Source organism: Oncorhynchus keta, chromosome 19 (assembly GCF_023373465.1).
Source record: "Oncorhynchus keta strain PuntledgeMale-10-30-2019 chromosome 19, Oket_V2, whole genome shotgun sequence".
NCBI lineage: Eukaryota > Metazoa > Chordata > Actinopteri > Salmoniformes > Salmonidae > Oncorhynchus > Oncorhynchus keta.
The window spans coordinates 12,549,389-12,571,888 of NC_068439.1; the positions used below are offsets into that span (position 1 = coordinate 12,549,389).

A 22,500-nucleotide genomic window follows, 5' to 3' on the forward strand; every position below is an offset into this window, starting at 1 on the left:
TTGATTTCGTTGCCTTATTTGAGCTTATTTGAATTTACATTTAGGGTAAATTTATCAAGAATTTTCTAAACACAGTATTATTCATATACATTTTTTTGCGCTCTGCCTGGACATGTCCTTGTCTGAAGCAAAGGATACATTCAAACTCTGCAACAACATCACATTTGTTTCCTGAAAAACAGCAACATGTTGCTTTCCATGCTGTGATAGCTGACACCTTGGTCGATCAAAATACACATTTTAAAAAAAAAATGTAATATTAAAACGAATATTTGTGAGGGAAAAAGTTGAGATTGTATCATCTTTCAAGAATCCCTGAGCTCTAAAAACAGCAACATTTTCTCTCAGCCTTATGGCAAATTGTGTAAAATAGCATGAGATTAGCTACAAAACTGCAAATGTTTCTGTCTGCCCCAGTCCAAAAATATATCATTCCCATCCCTGCAAGAAACCGCCCTACGTCACCGGCGTGTACTCACCAGACAGCAGGATGCCCAGCTCCAGTAAGACCTGCCAGACACGCACGGCCATGCTCCGACAGCGCACGTACACACACTGCTCACACAGCCACTGAACCAGGTCTACACCCACGTAGCTACGCCTGGAAACACGCAGCATCAATACACACACACATGAACACACACATCGATGTGTCCCTTAGATGGCAATTAGTGTTCAGCAGGGCACTCTGTTGGAATGGATCACTCAGCAATGGATGTAGTATGTCACCACGGCAACGTCAGGTTAAAATAAAGTTCTATATTTTTCCCATAACCGTGCCAATCCGAACCGTACTGTGCTGGCTTTAAGATTTTCCTTTCAGAATTGTCAGCATGGTTCCAGGCTTCCAGCAACTGTGAAGTGAACTCAAGCACTCGAGTATAGAGCGTTGCCATGGTGACACCCAGAACCTGCACTAGGCTACAACGGCCGGGCAGATATTTTCAGTTTTAGAACTAGACATAATTCAACGACAACAACAACACACACACACACTCATAGAGGGGATTGGATTAAGCTGACCCGGGTTGAACCGGCTCACGTGACCGGGCGAAGCCAGTGAGGGAAGAGTGCCTTTCTCAGATGGAAAGTCATCTGCGCCGCTCTGTCATGTTGTCAACAAGGCAACATGACGCATCGTTTAGAAATATACAACATGTGTTTTCTATAAAATACATCTTCGATATTCATTGGAAATCCAGATGAAGCATTTTTATCAAAAGCAATCACTTTTGCATGTGAACACACAGAATCCTACTCATTACTCCACGTGCTTAGTCTATGTGCTTAGTCTATGTGCTTAGTCTATGTGCTTAGTCTATGTGATTAGTCTATGTGATTAGTCTATGTGCTTAGTCTATGTGCTTAGTCTATGTGATTAGTCTATGTGATTAGTCTATGTGCTTAGTCTATGTGCTTAGTCTATGTGATTAGTCTATGTGCTTAGTCTATGTGATTAGTCTATGTAATTAGTCTATGTGCTTAGTCTATGTGCTTAGTCTATGTGATTAGTCTATGTGCTTAGTCTATGTGATTAGTCTATGTGCTTAGTCTATGTGCTTAGTCTATGTGATTAGTCTATGTGCTTAGTCTATGTGATTAGTCTATGTGCTTAGTCTATGTGCTTAGTCTATGTGCTTAGTCTATGTGATTAGTCTATGTGCTTAGTCTATGTGATTAGTCTATGTGCTTAGTCTATGTGATTAGTCTATGTGCTTAGTCTATGTGCTTAGTCTATGTGATTAGTCTATGTGCTTAGTCTATGTGCTTAGTCTATGTGATTAGTCTGTGTTTAGTCTATGTGCTTAGTCTATGTGCTTAGTCTATGTGATTAGTCTATGTGATTAGTCTATGTGATTATTCTATGTGCTTAGTCTATGTGCTTAGTCTATGTGATTAGTCTATGTGCTTAGTCTATGTGCTTAGTCTATGTGATTAGTCTATGTGCTTAGTCTATGTGATTAGTCTATGTGCTTAGTCTATGTGATTAGTCTATGTGATTAGTCTATGTGCTTAGTCTATGTGCTTAGTCTATGTGATTAGTCTATGTGCTTAGTCTATGTGCTTAGTCTATGTGCTTAGTCTATGTGATTAGTCTATGTGCTTAGTCTATGTGATTAGTCTATGTGATTAGTCTATGTGCTTAGTCTATGCCACTTTTGTTTTGAGCCGACCAAAACTAATGCATTTACTTCTCACCCGGTGCAAAATCCCCCAGCTTAATCTCTCTCTCTCTGTCTCTCTGTCTCTCTCTCTCTCTCTCTCTCTCTCTCTCTCTCTCTCTCTCTCTCTCTCTCTCTCTCTCTCTCTCTCTCTCTCTCTCTCTCTCTCTCTCTCTCTCTCTCTCTCTCTCTCTCTCTCTCTCTCTCTCGCTCTCTCTCAGATTTACACACAAAGTTAACAAAAACACACAAGAGTTACCTTATGATCCTGGCGAGGTGAATCTTGTCTTTAGCAGGGTAGGGCCCATTAGACAGGAAAGCATTTCTCACCGCACGCCCTGCACAGGGGAAACTCTGGGAGCAGGACTGACACAAAAACCAGTCAAATAAGATATAAACTCAGCAAAAAATTATGAAGTTATGAAAACTTAGGACACTAAAGAGGCCCTTCTACTGACTGAAAAACACCAAAAGAAAGATGCCCAGTGTCCCTGCTCATCTGCGTGAACGTGCCTTAGGCATGCTGCAAGGAGGCATGAGGACTGCAGATGTTACCAGGGCAATAAATTGCAATGTCCGTAGTGTGAGATACTTAAGACAGGGAGACAGGACGGACAGCTGATCGTCCTCTCAGTGGGCACGTGTAACAACACCTGCACAGGATCGGTACATCTGAACACCACACCCGCGGGACAGGTACAGGATGGCAACAACAACTGCCCGAGTTACACCAGGAACGCACAATCCCTCCATCAGTGCTCAGACTGTCTGCAGACTGTCCTTAATAGGCTGAGAGAGGCTGGACTGAGGGCTTGTAGGCCTGTTGTAAGGCAGGCCCTCACCAAACATCACCAGCAACAACGTCGCCTATGGGCACAAACCCACCGTTGCTCGACCAGACAGGACTGGCAAAAAGTGCTCTTCACTGACGAGTCACGGTTTTGTCTCACCAGGGGTGATGGTCAGATTCGAGTTTATCGTCGAAGGAATGAGCGTTACACCGAGGCCTGTATTCTGGAGCAGGATCGATTTTTGGAGGTGGAGGGTCCGTCATGGTCTGGGGCGGTGTGTCACAGCATCATCAGACTGAGCTTGTTGTCATTGCAGGCAATCTCAACGATGTGCGTTACAGGGAAGACATCCTCCTCCCTCATGTGGTACCCTTCCTGCAGGCTCATCCTGACATGACCCTCCAGCATGACAACGCTGTGCGTTACAGGGACGCCATCCTCCTCCCTCATGTGGTACCCTTCCTGCAGGCTCATCCTGACATGACCCTCCAGCATGACAATCCCACCAGCCATACTGCTTGTTCTGTGCGTGATGTCCTGCAAGACAGTAATGTCAGTGTTCTGCCATGGCCAGCGAAGAGCCCAGATCTCAATCCCATTGTGCACGTCTGGGACCTGTTGGATCGGAGGGTGAGGGCTAGGGCCATTCCCCCCAGAAATGTCTGGGTACTTGCAGGTGCCTTGGTGGGAGAGTGGGGTAACATCTCACAGCAAGAACGGGCAAATCTGGTGCAGTCCATGAGGAGGAGATGCACTGCAGTACTTAATGCAGCTGGTGGCCACACCAGATACTGACTGTTACTTTTGATTTTGATCCCCCCCTTTGTTCAGGGTCACATTATTCCATTTCTGTTAGTCACATGTCTGTGGAACTTGTTCAGTTTATGTCTCAGTTGTTGAATCTTGTTATGTTCATTCAAATATTTACACATGTTAATCGTAATTAATCACTCCAGAGAAGGCGTTTCCACTGCCCCAGAGTCCAATGGCGGCAAGCTTTACACCACTGCAGCCAACGCTTGGCATTGCGCATGGTGATCTTAGGCTTGTGTACGGCTGCTCGGCCTTGGAAACCCATTTCCAACAAACAGTTCTTGTTCTGACGTTGCTTCCTGAGACAGTTTGGAACTCAGTAGTGAGGATAGGTGATTTTTATGGGCTATGCGGGTCAGCACTCGGTGGTCCCGTTCTGTAAGCTTGTGTGGCCTACCACTTTGCGGCTGAGCCGTTGTTGCTCCTAGACGTTTCCACTTCACAAAAAACAGCCCTTACAGTTGACCAGGGCATCTCTAGCGGGGAAGTTATTTGACAAACTGACTTGTTGGAAAGGTGGCATCTTATGACAGTGCCATGTTGAAAATCACTGAGCTCTTCAGTTCGGCCATTCTACTGCCAATTACATTTACATTTAAGTAATTTAGCAGACGCTTCTTATCCAGAGCGACTTACAAATTGGTGCATTCACCTTATGACATCCAGTAGAACAGTCACTTTACAATAGTGCATCTAAATCTTAAAGGTGGGGGGGTGAGAAGGATTACTTATCCTATCCTAGGTATTCCTTAAAGAGGTGGGGTTTCAGGTGTCTCCGGAAGGTGGTGATTGACTCCGCTGTCCTGGCGTCGTAAGGGAGTTTGTTCCACCATTGGGGGGCCAGAGCAGCGAACAGTTTTGACTGGGCTGAGCGGGAACTGTACTTCCTCAGTGGTAGGGAGGCGAGCAGGCCAGAGGTGGATGAACGCAGTGCCCTTGTGTGTCTATGGAGATTGCATGGCTGTGTGCTCGATTTGATAAACCTGTCAGCAACGGTTGTGGCTGAAGTAACCTAATCACTCATTTGAAGGGGTGTCCACACACTTGCAGTACATACAGTGGGGCAAAAAAGTATTTAGTCAGTTCTACCACTTAAAAATATGAGAGAGGCCTGTAATTTTCATAATAGATAAAAATAAAAAAAATCCAGAAAATCACATTGTAGGATTTTTTATGAATTTATTTGAAAATTATGGTGGAAAATAAGTATTTGGTCACCTACAAACAAGCAAGATTTCTGGCTCTCACAGACCTGTAACTTTTTCTTTAAGAGGCTCCTCTGTCCTCCACTCGTTACCTGTATTAATGGCACCTGTTTAAATATATGTAAATATGTACCTGACTAAATACTTTTTTGCCCCACTGTATATACAGTTGAAGTCGGAGGTTTTACATACACTTAGGTGGAGTCATTAAAACTCGTTTTTCAACCACTCCACAAATTTCTTGTTAACAAACTATAGTTGTGCCAAGTCGGTTAGGACATCTACTTTGTGCATGACACAAGTCATTTTTCCAACGATTATTTCACTTATAATTCACTGTATCACAATGCCAGTGGGTCAGAAGTTAACATACACTAAGTTGAGTGTGCCTTGAAACAGCTTGGAAAATTCCCGAAAATTATGTCATGGCTTTAGAAGCTTCTGATTGGCTACTTGACATCATTTGAGTCAATTGGAGGGCTTACCTTCAAACTCAGTGCCTCTTTGCTTGACATCATGGGAAAATCAAAAGAAATCAGCCAAGATCTCAGAAAGTCTGGTTCATCCTTGGGAGTAATTTCCAAACGCCTGAAGGTACCACGTTCATCTGTACAAACAATAGTATGCAAGTATTAACACCATGGGACCACGCAGCCGTCATACCGCTCAGGAAGGAGATGCGTTCTGTCTCCTAGAGATGAACGTACTTTGGTGCGAAAAGTTAAAATCAATCCCAGAACAACAGCATAGGACCTTGTGAAGATGCTGGAGGAAACAGGTACAAAAGTATCTATATCCACAGTAAAACGAGTCTTATATCAACATAACCTGAAAGGCCGCTCAGCAAGGAAGAAGCCACTGCTCCAAAACCGGCATAAAAAGCCAGACTATGGTTTGCAATTGTATATGGGGACAAAGATTGTACATTTTGGAGAAATGTCCTCTGGTCTGATGAAACAGAAATAGAACTGTTTGGCCATAACGACCATCGTTATGTTTGGAGGAAAAAGGGGGAGGCTTGCAAGCCGAAGAACACCATCCCAACCGTGAAGCACGGGGTGGCAGCATCATGTTGTGGGGGTGCTTTGCTGCAGGAGGTACTGGTGCACTTCACAAAATAGATGGAATCATGAGGCAAGAAAATGATGTGAATATACTCTCGCAACATCTCAAGACATCAGTCAAGAAGTTAAAGCTTGGTCACAAATGGGTCTTTTAAATGAACAATGACCCCAAGCGTACTTCCAAAGTTGTGGCAAAATGTCTTAAGGACAACAAAGTCAGGTATTGGAGTGGCCATCACAAAGCCCTGACCTCAATCACAATTTGTGGGCAGAACTGAAAAAGCGTGTGCAAGCAAGAAGGCCTACAAACCTGACTCAGTTACACCAGCTCTGTCAGGAGGAATGGGACAGAATTCACCCAACGTATTGTGGGAAGTTTGTGGAAGGCTACCAGAAACGTTTGACCCAAGTTAAACAATTTAACGGCAATGCTGCCAAATACTAATCGGGTGTATGTAAACTTCTGACCCACTGGGAATGTGATGAAATAAATAAAAGCTGAAATAAATCATTCTCTCTACTATTATTCAGACATTTCACATTCTTAAAATAAGTGGTGATCCTAACTGACCTAAGACAGGGAATTTTTACTAGGATTAAATGTCAGGAATTGTGAAAAACTGAGTTTAAATGTATTTGGCTGAGGTGTATGTACACTTCCGACTTCAACTGTATATAGTGTGTATAACTTTCAGCAGACTTGTTTGTGTGTGTGTGTGTGTGTGTGTGTGTGTGTGTGTGTGTGTGTGTGTGTGTGTGTGTGTGTGTGTGTGTGTGTGTGTGTGTGTGTGTGTGTGTGTGTGTGTGTGTGTGTGTGTGTGTGTGTGTGTGTGTGTAGTTGACACTAAGATAACTGTGATGTCAGTGTAACTATTGATATTGAAACACAACAGAACATTGAGATGAAACTATGATGTCGCCATGGTAACTTTGGTCAAGTACTAGCTCTATATTTAAGCAATAAGGCCACAGGGAGGGGTGTGGTATATGGCCAATATACCACAGCTAAGTGCTGCTCTTAGGCACGACGCAACGCAAACCCTTAGCCGTGGTATGTTGGCCGTATATCACAAACTCCAGAGGTGCCTTACTGCTATTTTAAACTGGTTACCAAAGTAGTTAGAGCAATTTTGTCATACCCGTGGTATACGGCCTGATATACCACGGCTGTCAGCCAATCAACATTCAGGGCTACAGTTTAAAATGTCGAATAGCCTACTTCCAAATACTTTAACTGAATCAAGAGCACCAAAATGTAACGTTTTTACATCATGTAAGTATTTGACCAATATGTACAGTATTCAGACCCCTTACCCTTTACCAAATTTTTTTACATTACAGCATTATTGTAAAAAAAAAATGTTTAATCCTCATCAATTTACACACAATACCCCATAATGACAAAGTGAAAAATAAAAAACAGAAATACCTTATTTACATAATTATTCACACCTTTTTCTAATAGACTCGAAATTGAGCTCAGGTACATCCTGTTTCCATTGATCAGCCTTGAGACGTTTCTACATCTTGATTGGAGTCCACCTGTGGTGAATTCAATTGAGTGGACATGATTTGGAAAGGCACACACCTGTCTATATAGGGTCCAACAGTTGACAGTGCATGTCAGAGCAAAAACCAAGCCATGAGGTTGAAGGAATTGTCCGTAGAGCTCCAAGACAGGATTGTGTCGAGGCACAGATCTGGGTAAAGGTACCAAAAATGTTTTTGCAGCATCATAAATGGAAGAAGTTTGGAACCACCAAGACTCTTCCTAGAGTTGGCCACCCGGCCAAACTGTGCAGGGCCTTGGTCAGGGAGGTGACTAAGAACCCAACGGTGACTCGGACAGAGATCCAGATTTCTTTAACAAAGTGCTGAGTAGAGGATCTGAATACTTATGTAAATGTGATATTTCCGTTGTTTATTTTTTTATACATTTGCAAAAATTCCTAAAAAAAGTTTTTGGTTTTGTCATTATGGGGTATTATGTGTAGATTGATGAGGGGGAAAAAACAGTTTTTAGTTTTGTCATTACGGGGTATTATGTGTAGATTGATGAGGGGGAAAAACAGTTTTTAGTTTTGTCATTACGGGGTATTATGTGTAGATTGATGAGGGGGAAAAACAGTTTTTAGTTTTGTCATTACGGGGTATTATGTGTAGATTGATGAGGGGGAAAAACAGTTTTTAGTTTTGTCATTACGGGGTATTATGTGTAGATTGATGAGGGGAAAAAACAGTTTTTAGTTTTGTCATTACGGGGTATTATGTGTAGATTGATGAGGGGGAAAAACAGTTTTTAGTTTTGTCATTACGGGGTATTATGTGTAGATTGATGAGGGGGAAAAACAGTTTTTAGTTTTGTCATTACGGGGTATTATGTGTAGATTGATGAGGGGGAAAAACAGTTTTTAGTTTTGTCATTACGGGGTATTATGTGTAGATTGATGAGGGGGAAAAAACATTTCATCCATTTTAGTACAAGGCTGTAATGTAACAAAATGTGGAAAAAGTCAAGGGGCCAGAATACTTTACAAATGCACTGTATATGATTATGATGTCAAGCTACCTCTGTTTGATGAAAAAGAAAGGTGTATGCACCAATTTGTAAGTCGCTCTGGATAAGAGCGTCTGCTAAATGACTTAAATGTAAATGTAAATGTAAAACATTATTTATTTGACGACCTGACATCACCTATGGACGAGAGTGTGTGTTGTGTGGTTACCTTGTGAACAGTAGGGCTTGTGCTGGGTCCTGGGATGGTATCAGGTGACTGCTGCCAAGACAGAATCAGAACACACAGTCAGAACACAGTATTAACACACACACACACTAAGTGTGGGCAAGGCTATTCTAATTACCAAATGGACGTTACTATTCGTTTACTTGGAAGAGTATGAATTTTTTGGAAATAATGAATTAGACTCATTTCAGGAAACTAGGCATACGTCGTCGCGCCTCACTACTTCACAGGAGAGCCGTTTGAACGTAAACCTTTTTTAAAATATAAAAAATCATTTTTTGCCAGAAATGGTACATGTGAGTTTTCATGTGCCTTAATAACAAACTTGTATGCCATCTGTAAATACGAATACAATTGTTAAATTACAAGCCTAGTTGGTTTATCCATGGAAAAATTCAGTAACCTTCCCGTTAGTCATGATTGGCTGAGATAATGAGTGGGCTGGGCATGCCAAAAGATGAGTTCGGATTGGTCTGCCATGTAGCATGCTTCTGTCTATAACATGAGCTGGTCAGTATGTCTAGGTAATCCTTTCTAACGCGGCTTTTTAAAGATAGCACGTAGTAGAACTACATAAGTGTTGCTCTCCACTTTCTGGAGGACCGAGTTTTGAAATCGGTGGAATTATAGTATGGTAGCTGAGGAGATTCTGGCATTTGATTGCAAATATGCAGCCAAAGTCAAAACGAGAACACACAGAAGGCTGTTGTTTAAAACACTAGTGTCTCGATTACATCTTCAAACTACGGGCAACCATGGCATCCGTGACAGAGAGGGAGAAGCGCCCATGTATACGGACGGGTAAGAGAGTCTAGCTCGCTACATTTTCAGATACAACACGTTTCTAATTTTGTCAGGAAGTCGTCGTCATTGCTCGTTATGGCCTAATATTAGATGGCTAACATCGAATCAAGCTACCTGCAGATTCATGTAAAGTAACAGGTTTATGTTTTATTGTCACTGTGACAATTGTGTATAGAAGTAGCTGGTAAATGACGGATTTGCAAACGCTAAACATCCATTTTGAATATGGCCGGTGTCAGTAAACATTGGCAAAAATAATGAAATTGTTGCCAGTAGCACAGTTACAGTCACAAAATATCTGGATAACATAAAAACAGGCTAACCAGAGCTGCTAAGGTGAGTAAAATGGTCAGAGTGAGCTGTTCTCTTATTTGTGTCTGGAAGTAGCTAGCCAACGTTAGCCAGTTAGCTTAGGTGCTCGACTGCTTTTGTTAGGTCAGAACGCTCTGATTAACATTTTCGGCCAGTGTCCAGTGTCCAGCTCCGAGAGCAAAACGCTCTGAGTTTACGAATGCCCAGAGCACTCTCCAGATTAAATTTACGAACACACCCGTAGTATAAACCAGCCTTTAGCCTTGACATCTTTGGTTGTTTAGTACATGGCCTCACATGTGAATGCTTAAAGAGATGGGTGGGGCTAAACCTTAAGAGGGTGTGAACGATGCTGAATGGGTGTAGAAAAAGAAGAGCTCTCCAGTAGGTGTACTAAAACATTCAAGGGCCATTTTCTCAGAAGTGAGGTTACATGTCTATCAACTTTCAAAGCAGAATTACTTTCCCATTGTTCCTCAACTGTAGTGTATGATAGACCATTTTCTTGCTATGAGTCTCTTATTTTAACTAATGTAAAAAACACAATTTCATATTTTGCGACATAAGACTGAATGGAGCTGGTGGGTCAAAAATAGGCTTTGTTTTGGTGTGTGAAAAGGCTTTGAATTATCTATGTGACATTGCTAAATAACCCACAAGGATAGACCATTACATTCTCAATTTTGATAAAACAGTTTTATTACCTTTGTTATGAGTGCACCCCATAAAAAAAGGCACGTTTCACATCTGTAGCTTGTTGTTATTGTCTGTTAATCATACTTGCGCTACAGTCTGAGGATTCATGTGTAGAAAATTAAGTGGGAGATTTCTAATCAATGCAAAATGGAATTACAATTACGGAATGAAGTTGGCTAAATGAGAAGGAGTAGGCTACAATGATCAACCAACAGGTAGGCGGTTTAATATGAATGGAGTTGTTGACTTGGACTGAAATTGGGCGCCGGTACTCATTTTGGGATCTGGTATTGTTATATTTAGGTGCAGGAGCTCCACAATACTTTTGAACTAATATTCTATAAGAGGAACAGGAGCTCAAGCAGTAGAACATTTGAGGTTCCGGAACTCAGCCCTGGTGACCTCCTGCCCAAGTCAAGATGGCTAATTTAGCTAGCTAGGTTCTTCACATGGATTTGATGCAGTCCAGACAGACACTACCAGATGGTATGATCGATAACCTATGGCAGTAACAAGATTGTCTAACAAGCCCGTGGCGGTTTGGCTACTTTGCCTCAGTGCCAAACACACCAGCCCCTGCACCTCCCTCGCCCCTCCCCCGCCCGTCCAAACAGGGCACAGCCAAACAAACTCTGTGGGACGGCACACCGGCTCTCTGCGTGAACAAGTCTCCATTAAAGTTTCACATAAATATTATTTCCTTAATAAAACACATACGTGAAAAAAATATGATATTATTTTAATTGTGAAATATTTGAAAATGCCCGTGCCTAACACACACACACACACACACACACACACACACACACACACACACACACACACACACACACACAGACACACACACACACACACACAGACACACACACACACAGACACACACACACACACACACACACACAGACACACACACACACACACACACACACACACACACACACACACACACACACACACACACACACACACACACACACACACACACACACACACACACACAGACACACACACACACACACACACACACACACACACACACACACACACACACACACACACACACACACACACACACACACACACACACACACACACACACACACACACACACACACACACACACACACACACACACACACACACACACACACACACACACACACACACACACACACACACACACACACACACACAGACACACACACACACACACACACACACACACACACACACACACACACAGACACACACACACACACACACACACACACACACACACACACACACACACACAGACACACACACACACACACACACACACACACACACACACACACACACACACACAGACACACACACACACACACACACACACACACACACACACACAGACACACACAGACACACACAAACACACACACACACACACACACACACACACACACACACACACACACACACACAGACACACACACACACACACACACACACACACACAGACACAGACACACACATGTTTCCAGACAGTGTTTGGGTTAGAAAAGAAGTAGAGCACCATACACTCTCTCTCTCTCTCTCTCTCGCTGTTGCTGCTGTCGGTAGTGGCCTCAGGCTCAAAGAGAGAGAAAGAGAGAGAGAGAGATACTGCCCACAAAATGAGGTGGAAACTGAGTTGCACTTCCTAACCTCCTGCCCAATGTATGACCATATTAGAGAGACATATTTCCCTCAGATTACACAGACCCACAAAGAACTTGAAAACAAATCCAATATTGATAAACTCCCATATCTACTGGGTGAAATACCACAGTGTGACATCACAGCAGCAATACTTGTGACCTGTTGCCACGAGAAAAGGGCAACCAGTGAAGAACAGACACCATTGTAAATACAACCCATATTTATGATTTATTTATTTTCCCTTTTGTACTTTAACTATCGGCACATCGTTACAACACTGTAATGATATGACAGTATGACATTTGAAATCTACATTTTTTTGTAGTGTAATGTTAACTGTTAATTTTTATTGTTTATTTATTATCTACTACACTTGCTTTGGCAATGTTAACATATGTTTCCCACGCCAATAAAGCCGTTAAATTTAATTTAATTTAATTGCGAGAGAGAGCAAGAGAGAGTCTACTGTTTGCTGATGATCTGGCGCTTCTGTCCCCAACCAAGGAGGGCCTACAGCAGCACCTAGATCTTCTGCACAGATTCTGCCAGACCTGGGCCCTGACAGACGTGGACCCTGACAGACCTGGGCCCCTGACAGACCTGGGGCCCTGACAGACCTGGGGCCCTGACAGACCTGGGCCCTGACAGATCTGGGCCCTGACAGACCTGGGCCCTGACTGTGAATATCAGTAAGACAAAAATAATGGGGTTCCAAAAAAGGTCCAGTTGCCAGGACAACAAATACAAATTCTATCTAGACACCGTTGCCTGAGAGCACACTAAAAACTATACATACATCGGCCTAAACATCAGCGCCACAGGTAACTTCCACAAAGCTGTGAACAATCTGAGAGACAAGGCAAGAACGGCCTTCTATGCCATCAAAAGGAAGATAAAATTCGACATACCAATTAGGATCTGGCTAAAAATACTTGAATCGGTTATAGAACCCATTGCCCTTTATGGTTGTGATGTCTGGGTTCCGCTCACAAACCAAGAATTCACAAAATGGGACAAACACCAAATTGAGACTGCATGCAGAATTCTGCAAAAATAATTATCAAAAGCCAGAAAAGAGCCATTAAATTCTACAACCAATTAAAAGGAAGTGATTCCCAAAACTTCCATAACAAAGCAATCACCTACAGAGAGATGGAGAATAGTCTCCTAAGAAAGCTGGTCCTGGGGCTCTGTTCACAAACACAAACAGACCCCACAGAGCCCCAGGACAGCAGCACAATTAGACCCAAGCAAATCATGAGAAAACTAAAAGTAAATTATTTGACACATCTATTGGAACCATTTGGAATTACCAGGATTTCTGCATTAATTGGTCATCAAATTTGATCGGATCTCATCTAAGTCACAACAGTAGACAAACAGTGTGCTTTAACTAATAACACACAACGTGTTGTATTCTTCTTGTCTATATTGAAAACATAATTTAAACATTCACAGTGTAGGTTGGAAAAAGTATGTGAACCCCTAGACTAATGACTTCTCCAACAGCTAATTGGAGTCAGGAGTCAGCTAACCCGGAGTCCAATCAATGAGACAAGAATGGAGATGTTGGTTAGGGCTGCCTTGCTCTATAAAAACACTCACAAAATTTGAGTTTGCTATTCACAAGAAGCATTGCCTGATGTCAACCATGCCTCCAACAAAATATATCTCAGAAGACCTAAGATTAAGAATTGTTGACTTGCATAAAGTTGTAAAGGTTTACAAAAGTATCTATAAAAGCCTTGATGTTCATCAGTCCACGGTAAGACACATTGTCGATAAATGGAGAAAGTTCAGCACTGTTGCTACTCTCCCTAGGAGTGGCCATCCTGCAAAGATGACTGCAAGAGCACAGCGCAGAATGCTGAATGAGGTTGAGAAGAATCCTAGAGTGTCAGCTGAAGACTTACAGAAATCTCTGGAACATGCTAACATCTCTGTTGAAGAGTCTACGATACGTAAAACACTAAACAAGAATGGTGTTCATGTGAGGGCACCACGGAAGAAGCCACTGCTGTCCAAAAAAAACATTGCTGCACGTCTGAAGTTTGCTAAAGTGCACCTTGATGTTCCACAGCGCTACTGGCAACATATTCTGTGGACAGATTTAACTACAGTTGAGTCGTTTGGAAGGAACACACAACACTATGTGTGGAGAACAAATAGGCACAGCACACCAACATCAAACCCTCATCCCAACTGTAAAGTATGGTGGAGGGAGCATCATGGTTTGGGGCTGCTTTGCTGCCTCGGGGCCTGGACAGCTTGCTATCATCGACGGAAAAGGGAATTCCCAAGTTTATCAAGACATTTTGCAGGAGAATGTTAGGCTATCTCTCCGCCAATTGAAGCTCAACAGAAGTTGGGTGACGCAACAGGACAAAGACTCAAAACACAGAAGTAAATCAACAACAGAATGGCTTCAACAGAAGAAAATATGCCATCTGGTCAGAGTCCTGACCTCAACCTGATTTTTAAAAGTAGAAAAACAGATCCACACCACATTGGGTGAGGCGGTTTGCAGGAGAGTATTTTGAAGTTGAGGTTTAGAAAAATCTAAAAAAGAGATGTGAAGAAAAAGATGTAAAAAGATGATTACATAGGACACGACAAGACAAAGACGTCTGACTGCTACGCCATCTTGGATTCCTGCCACTGTATTTCCCTCAGACCCACAAAGAATTTGAAAACAATCCAATTTTGATAAACTCCCATATCTACTGGGTGAAATACCACAGTGTGACATCACAGCAGCAAGATTTGTGACTTGTTGCACAAGAAAAGGGCAACCAGTGAAGAACAAACACCATTGTAAATAGAACCCATATTTACCTGTATTTATTTTCCCTTTTGTACTTTAACTATGTGCACATCATTACAACACTGTATATTTACATAATATGACATCTGAAATGTCTTTATTTCTTTTGGAACTTCTGGGAGTGTAATGTTCACTTTTTGTTTATCTATTTCACTTACTTTTGCAATGTAAACATATGTTTCCCATGCCAATAAAGCCCCTTAAATTGAAATAGAATTGAGAGAGATAAAGCACAAGCATGAGGACCAAACTTTTGAGTTTAACTCTGGATAACCGGTCATATGAAAGTGGCTCACCTTTTAGCCAGGTAAATGTCTATGGCAACGAATCCTTCAGAATGAACCTGCTCTGGGGCGGGCTAACTCACGGCTAACTCCACTTACCCTGAATTAAATGACTGATAAGCGAGTCGAGGACCAATGAAATCAGATTCTATCCTTTTTGCAAAGATTAAGTCATCATCCCCTTCATTTGGGGAAAATTACTGAATAAATATTTAATTTAAAAAACAAATGTTAAAATATATCACATTACACATGTAGTAATGAAGGTATGCATTTAAAATTTCACACACAGTAATGACATTTTATCAATAGGAGTGGGAAGAAAGGTACTTGTGGTTGTGCATTGATAAGCAAACCACAGTCGGCATTTACGACAAGCATTTACGACGCCACCTCTAAAAGCCTTTTTCACACCATAACCTGATTCATTTGCAAGATAACATTCTTTCATTTAGATTTTCGGCACAAATGAAAATGTGGCACTGACTCGCCCATGGATTGATGTTTCAGCATTATCTCAATGAAGAGTTCGGCACAGACAGAAGGGGAAACCCAGACGTCACAGGGGCTATAAAGCCCAGGTATCCAATTAGAATGCTTTCTCACCGGTCAGAGGAAGTGCAGTCGCGGGTGGTGGGAGAGAGGATACAACTCGGTGAGACTGGCCTGACATTCTGCAAAATTTCTTATCATCTGATCACAAATACATTTTTCTGTTCCCAAAATCTGTTACAAACCCAGTGAACTAATTTTAATAGACTTGACTCTTTTCCAAAGTTGTATAAGATTACGTGGTTTAGGGATGAAAGGTCGGATTGAGTTTGCAGACACGCAGACTTCACAGAGGAGGCGTTCCCTAATGAAAATATACAAATATATGCTACAACAAGCCAATAGGATCTCGCTATCCTGTGCTTAGCATTGCCCACCTCCTGCCCACTGTGCTTCATTTGCTACCACTGTAAACAACACAAATTAACAAACTTGCTTGTAATCTCCCGCTTACAAGCAAAGACTCAAACAGGAAGTACCAATTATGCGCTCAATACGGAAGCGTTCCGATGAAGCGGTTGCTAAGCTACAGGACTGTTCCACTAGTACAGACTGGAATATGTTTCCCGGGATTCATCCAATTAACATTAAAAGAGTTTACCACATCAGTCACCGTCTTCAATAATAAGTACATTGACGACGTCGTCCCCACACTGACCATATGTACATATCCCAACCAAAAGCCATGGATTACAGGCAACTAAGCTAAAGGCTATAGCTTCCACTTTCAAGGAGCGGGGATCAAAATCCGGACACTGATAAGAAATCCCGCTACGGCCTCCGACGAGCCATCAAACAGGCAAAGCGTCAACACAGAACTAAGATTGAATCCTACTACGCCGGCTTTGATGCTAGTCGGATGTGGCAGGGCTTGCAAACTATCATGATTACAAAGAAAAACCCTGGCAGCAAGCTGCCCAGTGACGCGAGCCTACCAGATGATCTAAATTCCTTCCATCCCCGCTTCGAGGCAAGCAATAATAATAATAATATATGCCATTTAGCAGACGCTTTTATCCAAAGCGACTTACAGTCATGTGTGCATACATTCTACGTATGGGTGGTCCCGGGAATCGAACCCACTACCCTGGCGTTACAAGCGCCATGCTCTACCAACTGAGCTACAGAAGCAACACCAAATCATGCATGAGAGCCCCAGCAGTTCCGGACGACTGTGCGATCTTGCTCTCCTTAGCCGATGTGAGCAAGACCTTTATACAGGTTAACATTAATAAGTCCGCTGGGCCAGACGGATTACCAGGATGCATACTCAGAGCACAAGCTGACCAGCAGGCAAATGTCTTCACTAACATTTTCAACTTCTCCCTGACACGGTCTGCAATACCTACATGTTTCAAGGAGACCACCATAGTCCCTGTGCCCAAGAACACCAAGGTAACCTGTTTAAATGACATTCGCCCCATAGCACTCACGTCTGTAGTCATGAAATGCTGGTCATGGCTCACATCAATGCCATCATCCCAGACAGCCTGGACCCACTGCAATTCACATACCATCCCAACAGATCCAAAGATGACACAATATCCAGTGCTCTCCACACTGCCCTTTCCCACCTGGATAAGAGAAACACCTATGTGAGATCGCTGTTCATTGACGACAGCTCAGCTTTCACCACCATAGTGCCTTCCAAGCTCATCACCAAGCTCCGGTTCCTGAGATTGAACACCTCCCTTGCAACTGGATCCAGGGCTACCTGATGGTCGGCCCCAGGTGGGGAGGTTAGGCAACAACACATCCGTCACACTGACCCTCAACACGTGGGAAGATCAGGGAATGCCTGCTCAGTCCCCTCCTGTACTCCCTGTTCACCCATGACAGTGTGGCCACGCACGACTCCCAACACCATTATTAAGTTTGTTGATTACAAGACGGTGGTGGGCCTGATCACCAACGACAATGAGACAGCCTATAGAGAGGAGGTCAGTGACCTGGCAGTGTGGTGCCAGGACAACAATCTCTCCCTCAACGTCAGCAAGACAAAGGAGCTGATCACGGCCTACAGGAAACGGCGGGGCGAGCACACCCCCCCCACCAACATTTATGGGGCTGTAGTGGAGTGGGTCGTGAGCTTCAAGTACCTCGGTGTCCGCATCACTAAGGAATTAACATGGTCCACACACACCAACAAAGTCTTGAAGAGGGCACGACAATGCCTCTTCCATCTCAGAATGCTGAAAAGATTTGGAATGGGGCCTCAGATCCTCAAAATGTTCTACAGCTGCACCATTGAGAGCATCTTGATTGGCTGCATCACCTCTTGGTATGGCAAATGCTTGGCATCCGACCACAAGGCGCTACAGAGGGTGGTGCAGATGGCCCAGTACATCACTGGGGGCCGAGCTCCCTGCCATCCAGGATCTCTATACCAGACGGTGTCAGAGGAAGGCCCTAAACATTTTCAAAGACCACAGCAACCCAAGCCATAGATTGTTCACTCTGGAACCGCATGGCAAGTGGTGTCGGAGCACCAAGCAGTGCCAGCGCACCAAGTGTGGGACCAAAAGGCTCCTGAACAGCTTCTATCCCAAAGCCATAAGACTGCTGAATATTTAATCAAATAGCTACCCTGACTATTTGCATCAACCTTTTTTTGAACTGACTCTCTTGCACTGACTATTTGCACACTCACTGGACTCTACCCACACACTCACTGGACTCTACCCACACACTCACTGGACTCTACCCACACACTCACTGGACTCTACCCACACACTCACTGGACTCTACCCACACACTCACTGGTCTCTACCCACACACTCACTGGACTCTACCCACACACTCACTGGACTCTACCCACACACTCACTGGACTCTACCCACACACTCACTGGACTCTACCCACACACTCACTGGACTCTACCCACACACTCACTGGACTCTACCCACACACTCACACATACATACACTGACACTCCAACACAAATACACACAAACATTACATACGCTCACACACACAAAACACACACACATGTATATGGATGCCACACACAAACACACACACACACACACTTTTACACACCTCACATATGCTGCTGCTGCTACTCTGTTTATTATCTATCCTGATTACCAAGTCACTTTTACCCCTACCTAAATGTACATATTACCTCAACTACTAACACTGCTGCTACTCTGTTTATTATCTATCCTGATTACCAAGTCACTTTTACCCCTACCTAAATGTACATATTACCTCAACTACTAACACTGCTGCTACTCTGTTTATTATCTATCCTGATTACCAAGTCACTTTTACCCCTACCTAGAGTCAAATCAAATCAAATCAAATTTTATTTGTCACATACACATGGTTAGCAGATGTTAATGCGAGTGTAGCGAAATGCTTGTGCTTCTAGTTCCGACAATGCAGTGGGACTTAGTACAATACCCTGTGGTTTAGTACAGAACTTCATTGCTCCAGCCGAGCGCAAGGGGGAGTTAGAGCACTGATTATGCTTTTGGGTCCTAAGGCGCTACTGTGTCTCTGTAGTACTGTAGCCTACTCCCGACCAGTCACGTTGTACAGCGCCTTAGTGGCGCAACAGTCTAAGACACTGCATCACAGTGTAAGCTGTGTTGCTATAGAGGCTGGCTCAATACCTGTGCCGGCCATGACTGGGAGACCCATGAGATGACTGTAGGTTTTTGGTTTCTCTCCCTCTGAAAACAGAAATAAATCATTCTAAATAACAAACTGGCTTTATTTACAAATTATTAACATTGTCTCACCCCATGTTCAAGAATGACATTTTTCTCTCTCATTTTATTTGAATATAAAACAAAATAATCTCCAAAATATTGTTTTTTTTTAAACCTAGGGATTATTATTATTAATTTAGAATTATATAAAAGCCCCTTGGATATTCTCACAGATATATTATTAACCCTGTTATTAGCAGAACAAAAAATATTGGTCATGGCACCCGAGTGACGCACAATGAGATTGCCTTGCCGTTCTCCATCTGTATCTACTGAAATAGTGGTAGGTGTGCGAGGTTCAAACCACGAGGGTAGGGGGCACGGGATGGGCCGCAGAGCCATGCACAGAAGACAGACCTAGCCCATGGGGAAGGGAGGAGGAGGAGGAAGGGGGAACCCCCACCCCGCCACACTGGGTAGCACAGAGCAACACTTTAAGGGGCATTGCATTAATAATGGCGCTGACTAGGGAAACATTCCCGTGGTTCTTAGTGCCAGTCTGCACGTTCAAACTAAAACAATGTCACTAATAATGGCGTGAAAAATGCCCCTTGGATATGAATTCAGAGGGCATATATTATTAAATATTAAAGCATTACACCATTATGACCTCATTAAAGGCAACACTCAAAAGTTCTACTTAAATTCTAACTGGATTTAACGAAAAATGACATGAAAAGCACACATGTGTAAATCAAACTCTCAAAGTAATTGGAAAGGTAAATACAAATTATTTGTGACATTGTTGTTACAATAGAGAATGTAAACAAGATGTAAACAAGATGCTGTGTTTTTATTTACAGTAGTGATGGACAGCTGGTGGCATTTTGAAAACAGGTTTTCAAACACGTAGCCCGACATTTAATCCTAGTCAAAATTCCCTGTTTTAGGTCAGTTAGGATCACCACTTTATTTTAAGAATGTGAAATGTCAGAATAATAGTAGAGAGAATAATTTATTTCAGCTTTATTTCTTTCATCACATTCCCAGTGGGTCAGAAGTTTACATACACTCAATTAGTATTTGGTAGCATTGCCTTTAAATTGGGTCAAAAGTTCAGGGTGGCCTTCCACAAGCTTCCCACAATAAGTTGGGTGAATTTTGGCCCATTCCTTCTGACAGAGCTGGTGTAACTGAGTCAGGTTTGTAGGCCTCATCTTCACTGTCACTCTCCAACCTTGTTGAGGATGGCTCATTGTCAGGCTCAAAAAGCCTCAAATTTGCCCAGAAGGCCACCAATTTTTCAACCCTTGTATTGGTCGGCCTGTTGCGTGCTTTGGTGTGTTTGTGTATTCCCAAACAAGGACCAGTTGCGCTCTGAGGTGGCTGATGTTGGTGGAATTTGGAGGATGATGTAGGCAACAGGGGAAAGAGCCTCAGATCCACAAAGTCCCTTCCACCAGGTGGCTGATGAGATATGTTGAAACGACTGCCATATTGGATCTCCATCCAAAACCCCTTGCTTGGAAGTGTACTTCGCCAGACTGCCAAGAACCTTGCCCTCATCCAGGCCAAGGTGGCGAGAAATGGTATTGATGACATCATAGCCCTTGTTGATCTCTGCACCAGACAGTATGCTCTTGCCAGCATACCTGGGTTCCAACATGTACGCTGCAGTGTGTTTGGGCTTCAGGCAGAAGTCTTCACGCTTTTTGATGTATTTCAGAACTGCAGTTTCCTCTGCATGGAGCAACAGTGAAGTGGGCAGGGCAGTACAGATTTATTCTCTTACATCTGCAAGCAGAGTCTGAACATCAGACAGGATGGCATTGTCTCCCTCATTCCGTGCAATGGTTACTGCTATAGGTTTCAGGAGTTTCAGGCTGCTTACCATTCTCTCCCAAAATACATCATCCAGGAGGATCCTCTTGATGGGGCTGTCCATATCGGCAGACTGTGACATGGCCATTTCTTGGAGAGACTCCTTCCCCTCCAGGAGACTGTCAAACATGATGACAACACCATCCCAACGGGTGATGCTGGGCAGCTTCAATGTGGTGCTCTTAATCTTCTCACTTTGCTTGGTGTGGTAGATTGCTGCTATATCTTGATGAACAAATTGTTGCTGACTGGCAAATACTCTTTCAAACACACATGGTCACGTTGTACAGCGCCATTATGGTTATTAGCAGGTAGCTGGACAATAGACTTGCCTAGAAGGAGAGTAGAGGGAGAATTCTATCATCAAATGTATTTCTTAGTTAGGTTGGCTGTATCACAACCGGCCGTGATTGGTTGAAATTTCAGTTTAATCCACCAGAAAAGACAAAACAAATAATACAACAAAAAGTATTATTATTATTATTATGTATCACATCCGACCGTGATTGGGAGTCGCACAATTGGCCCAGCATTTCTCTCCCTCTAAAAACAGAAATAAATGTTTTGAGGTCATTAGGTACTACTGTGGATGAGGTCATTAGGTACTAGTTTACTACTGTGGATGAGGTCATTAGGTACTAGTTTACTACTGTGGATGAGGTCATTAGGTACTAGCCAAATATTATTTTGGCCTTCATTCAGATTACAATCACTCACTTTCGTTTTTTTTTTTTTACGAAATAATCTCCAAAATATTTGTATATATTATCAAGATGATGGCGCAGTCACATAGCCAGCACCGACATAAAGCTGAGTGACTCACTCATTCATGGCTTTGGATCAAAATAAATAATTACCAACATTATCTATTTTTTAAAGTTTTTAATAAAGAAATGTTTCTGTTATCCTGACCTGGACACCACGTACAGTATTATAATAGCCCATTATGGGCTATTAGCAGGACAATATTCCTTTACCAACACCTCTCTGTATTTTGATACTTTGTGGGCCTCCCGAGTGGCGCAGTGCAAA

The 22,500-nt window shown here is 42.9% G+C and overlaps 1 protein-coding gene across 1 annotated transcript in view; it reads right to left on the reverse strand.

Moving 5' to 3' along the window:
- The window catches only part of LOC118372806 (rap guanine nucleotide exchange factor 5), a 95,988-nt gene that overhangs the window by 69,038 nt on the left and 4,450 nt on the right, over positions 1 to 22,500 (reverse strand). The window contains exons 2-4 of the mRNA XM_052471803.1: positions 8,762 to 8,812; positions 2,422 to 2,528; positions 480 to 601 (exon numbers count right to left, since the gene is read on the reverse strand). Of these exons, the coding sequence (XP_052327763.1) occupies positions 480 to 601; positions 2,422 to 2,528; positions 8,762 to 8,812 (280 nt within the window). The remainder of the gene's footprint in view (positions 1 to 479; positions 602 to 2,421; positions 2,529 to 8,761; positions 8,813 to 22,500) is intronic.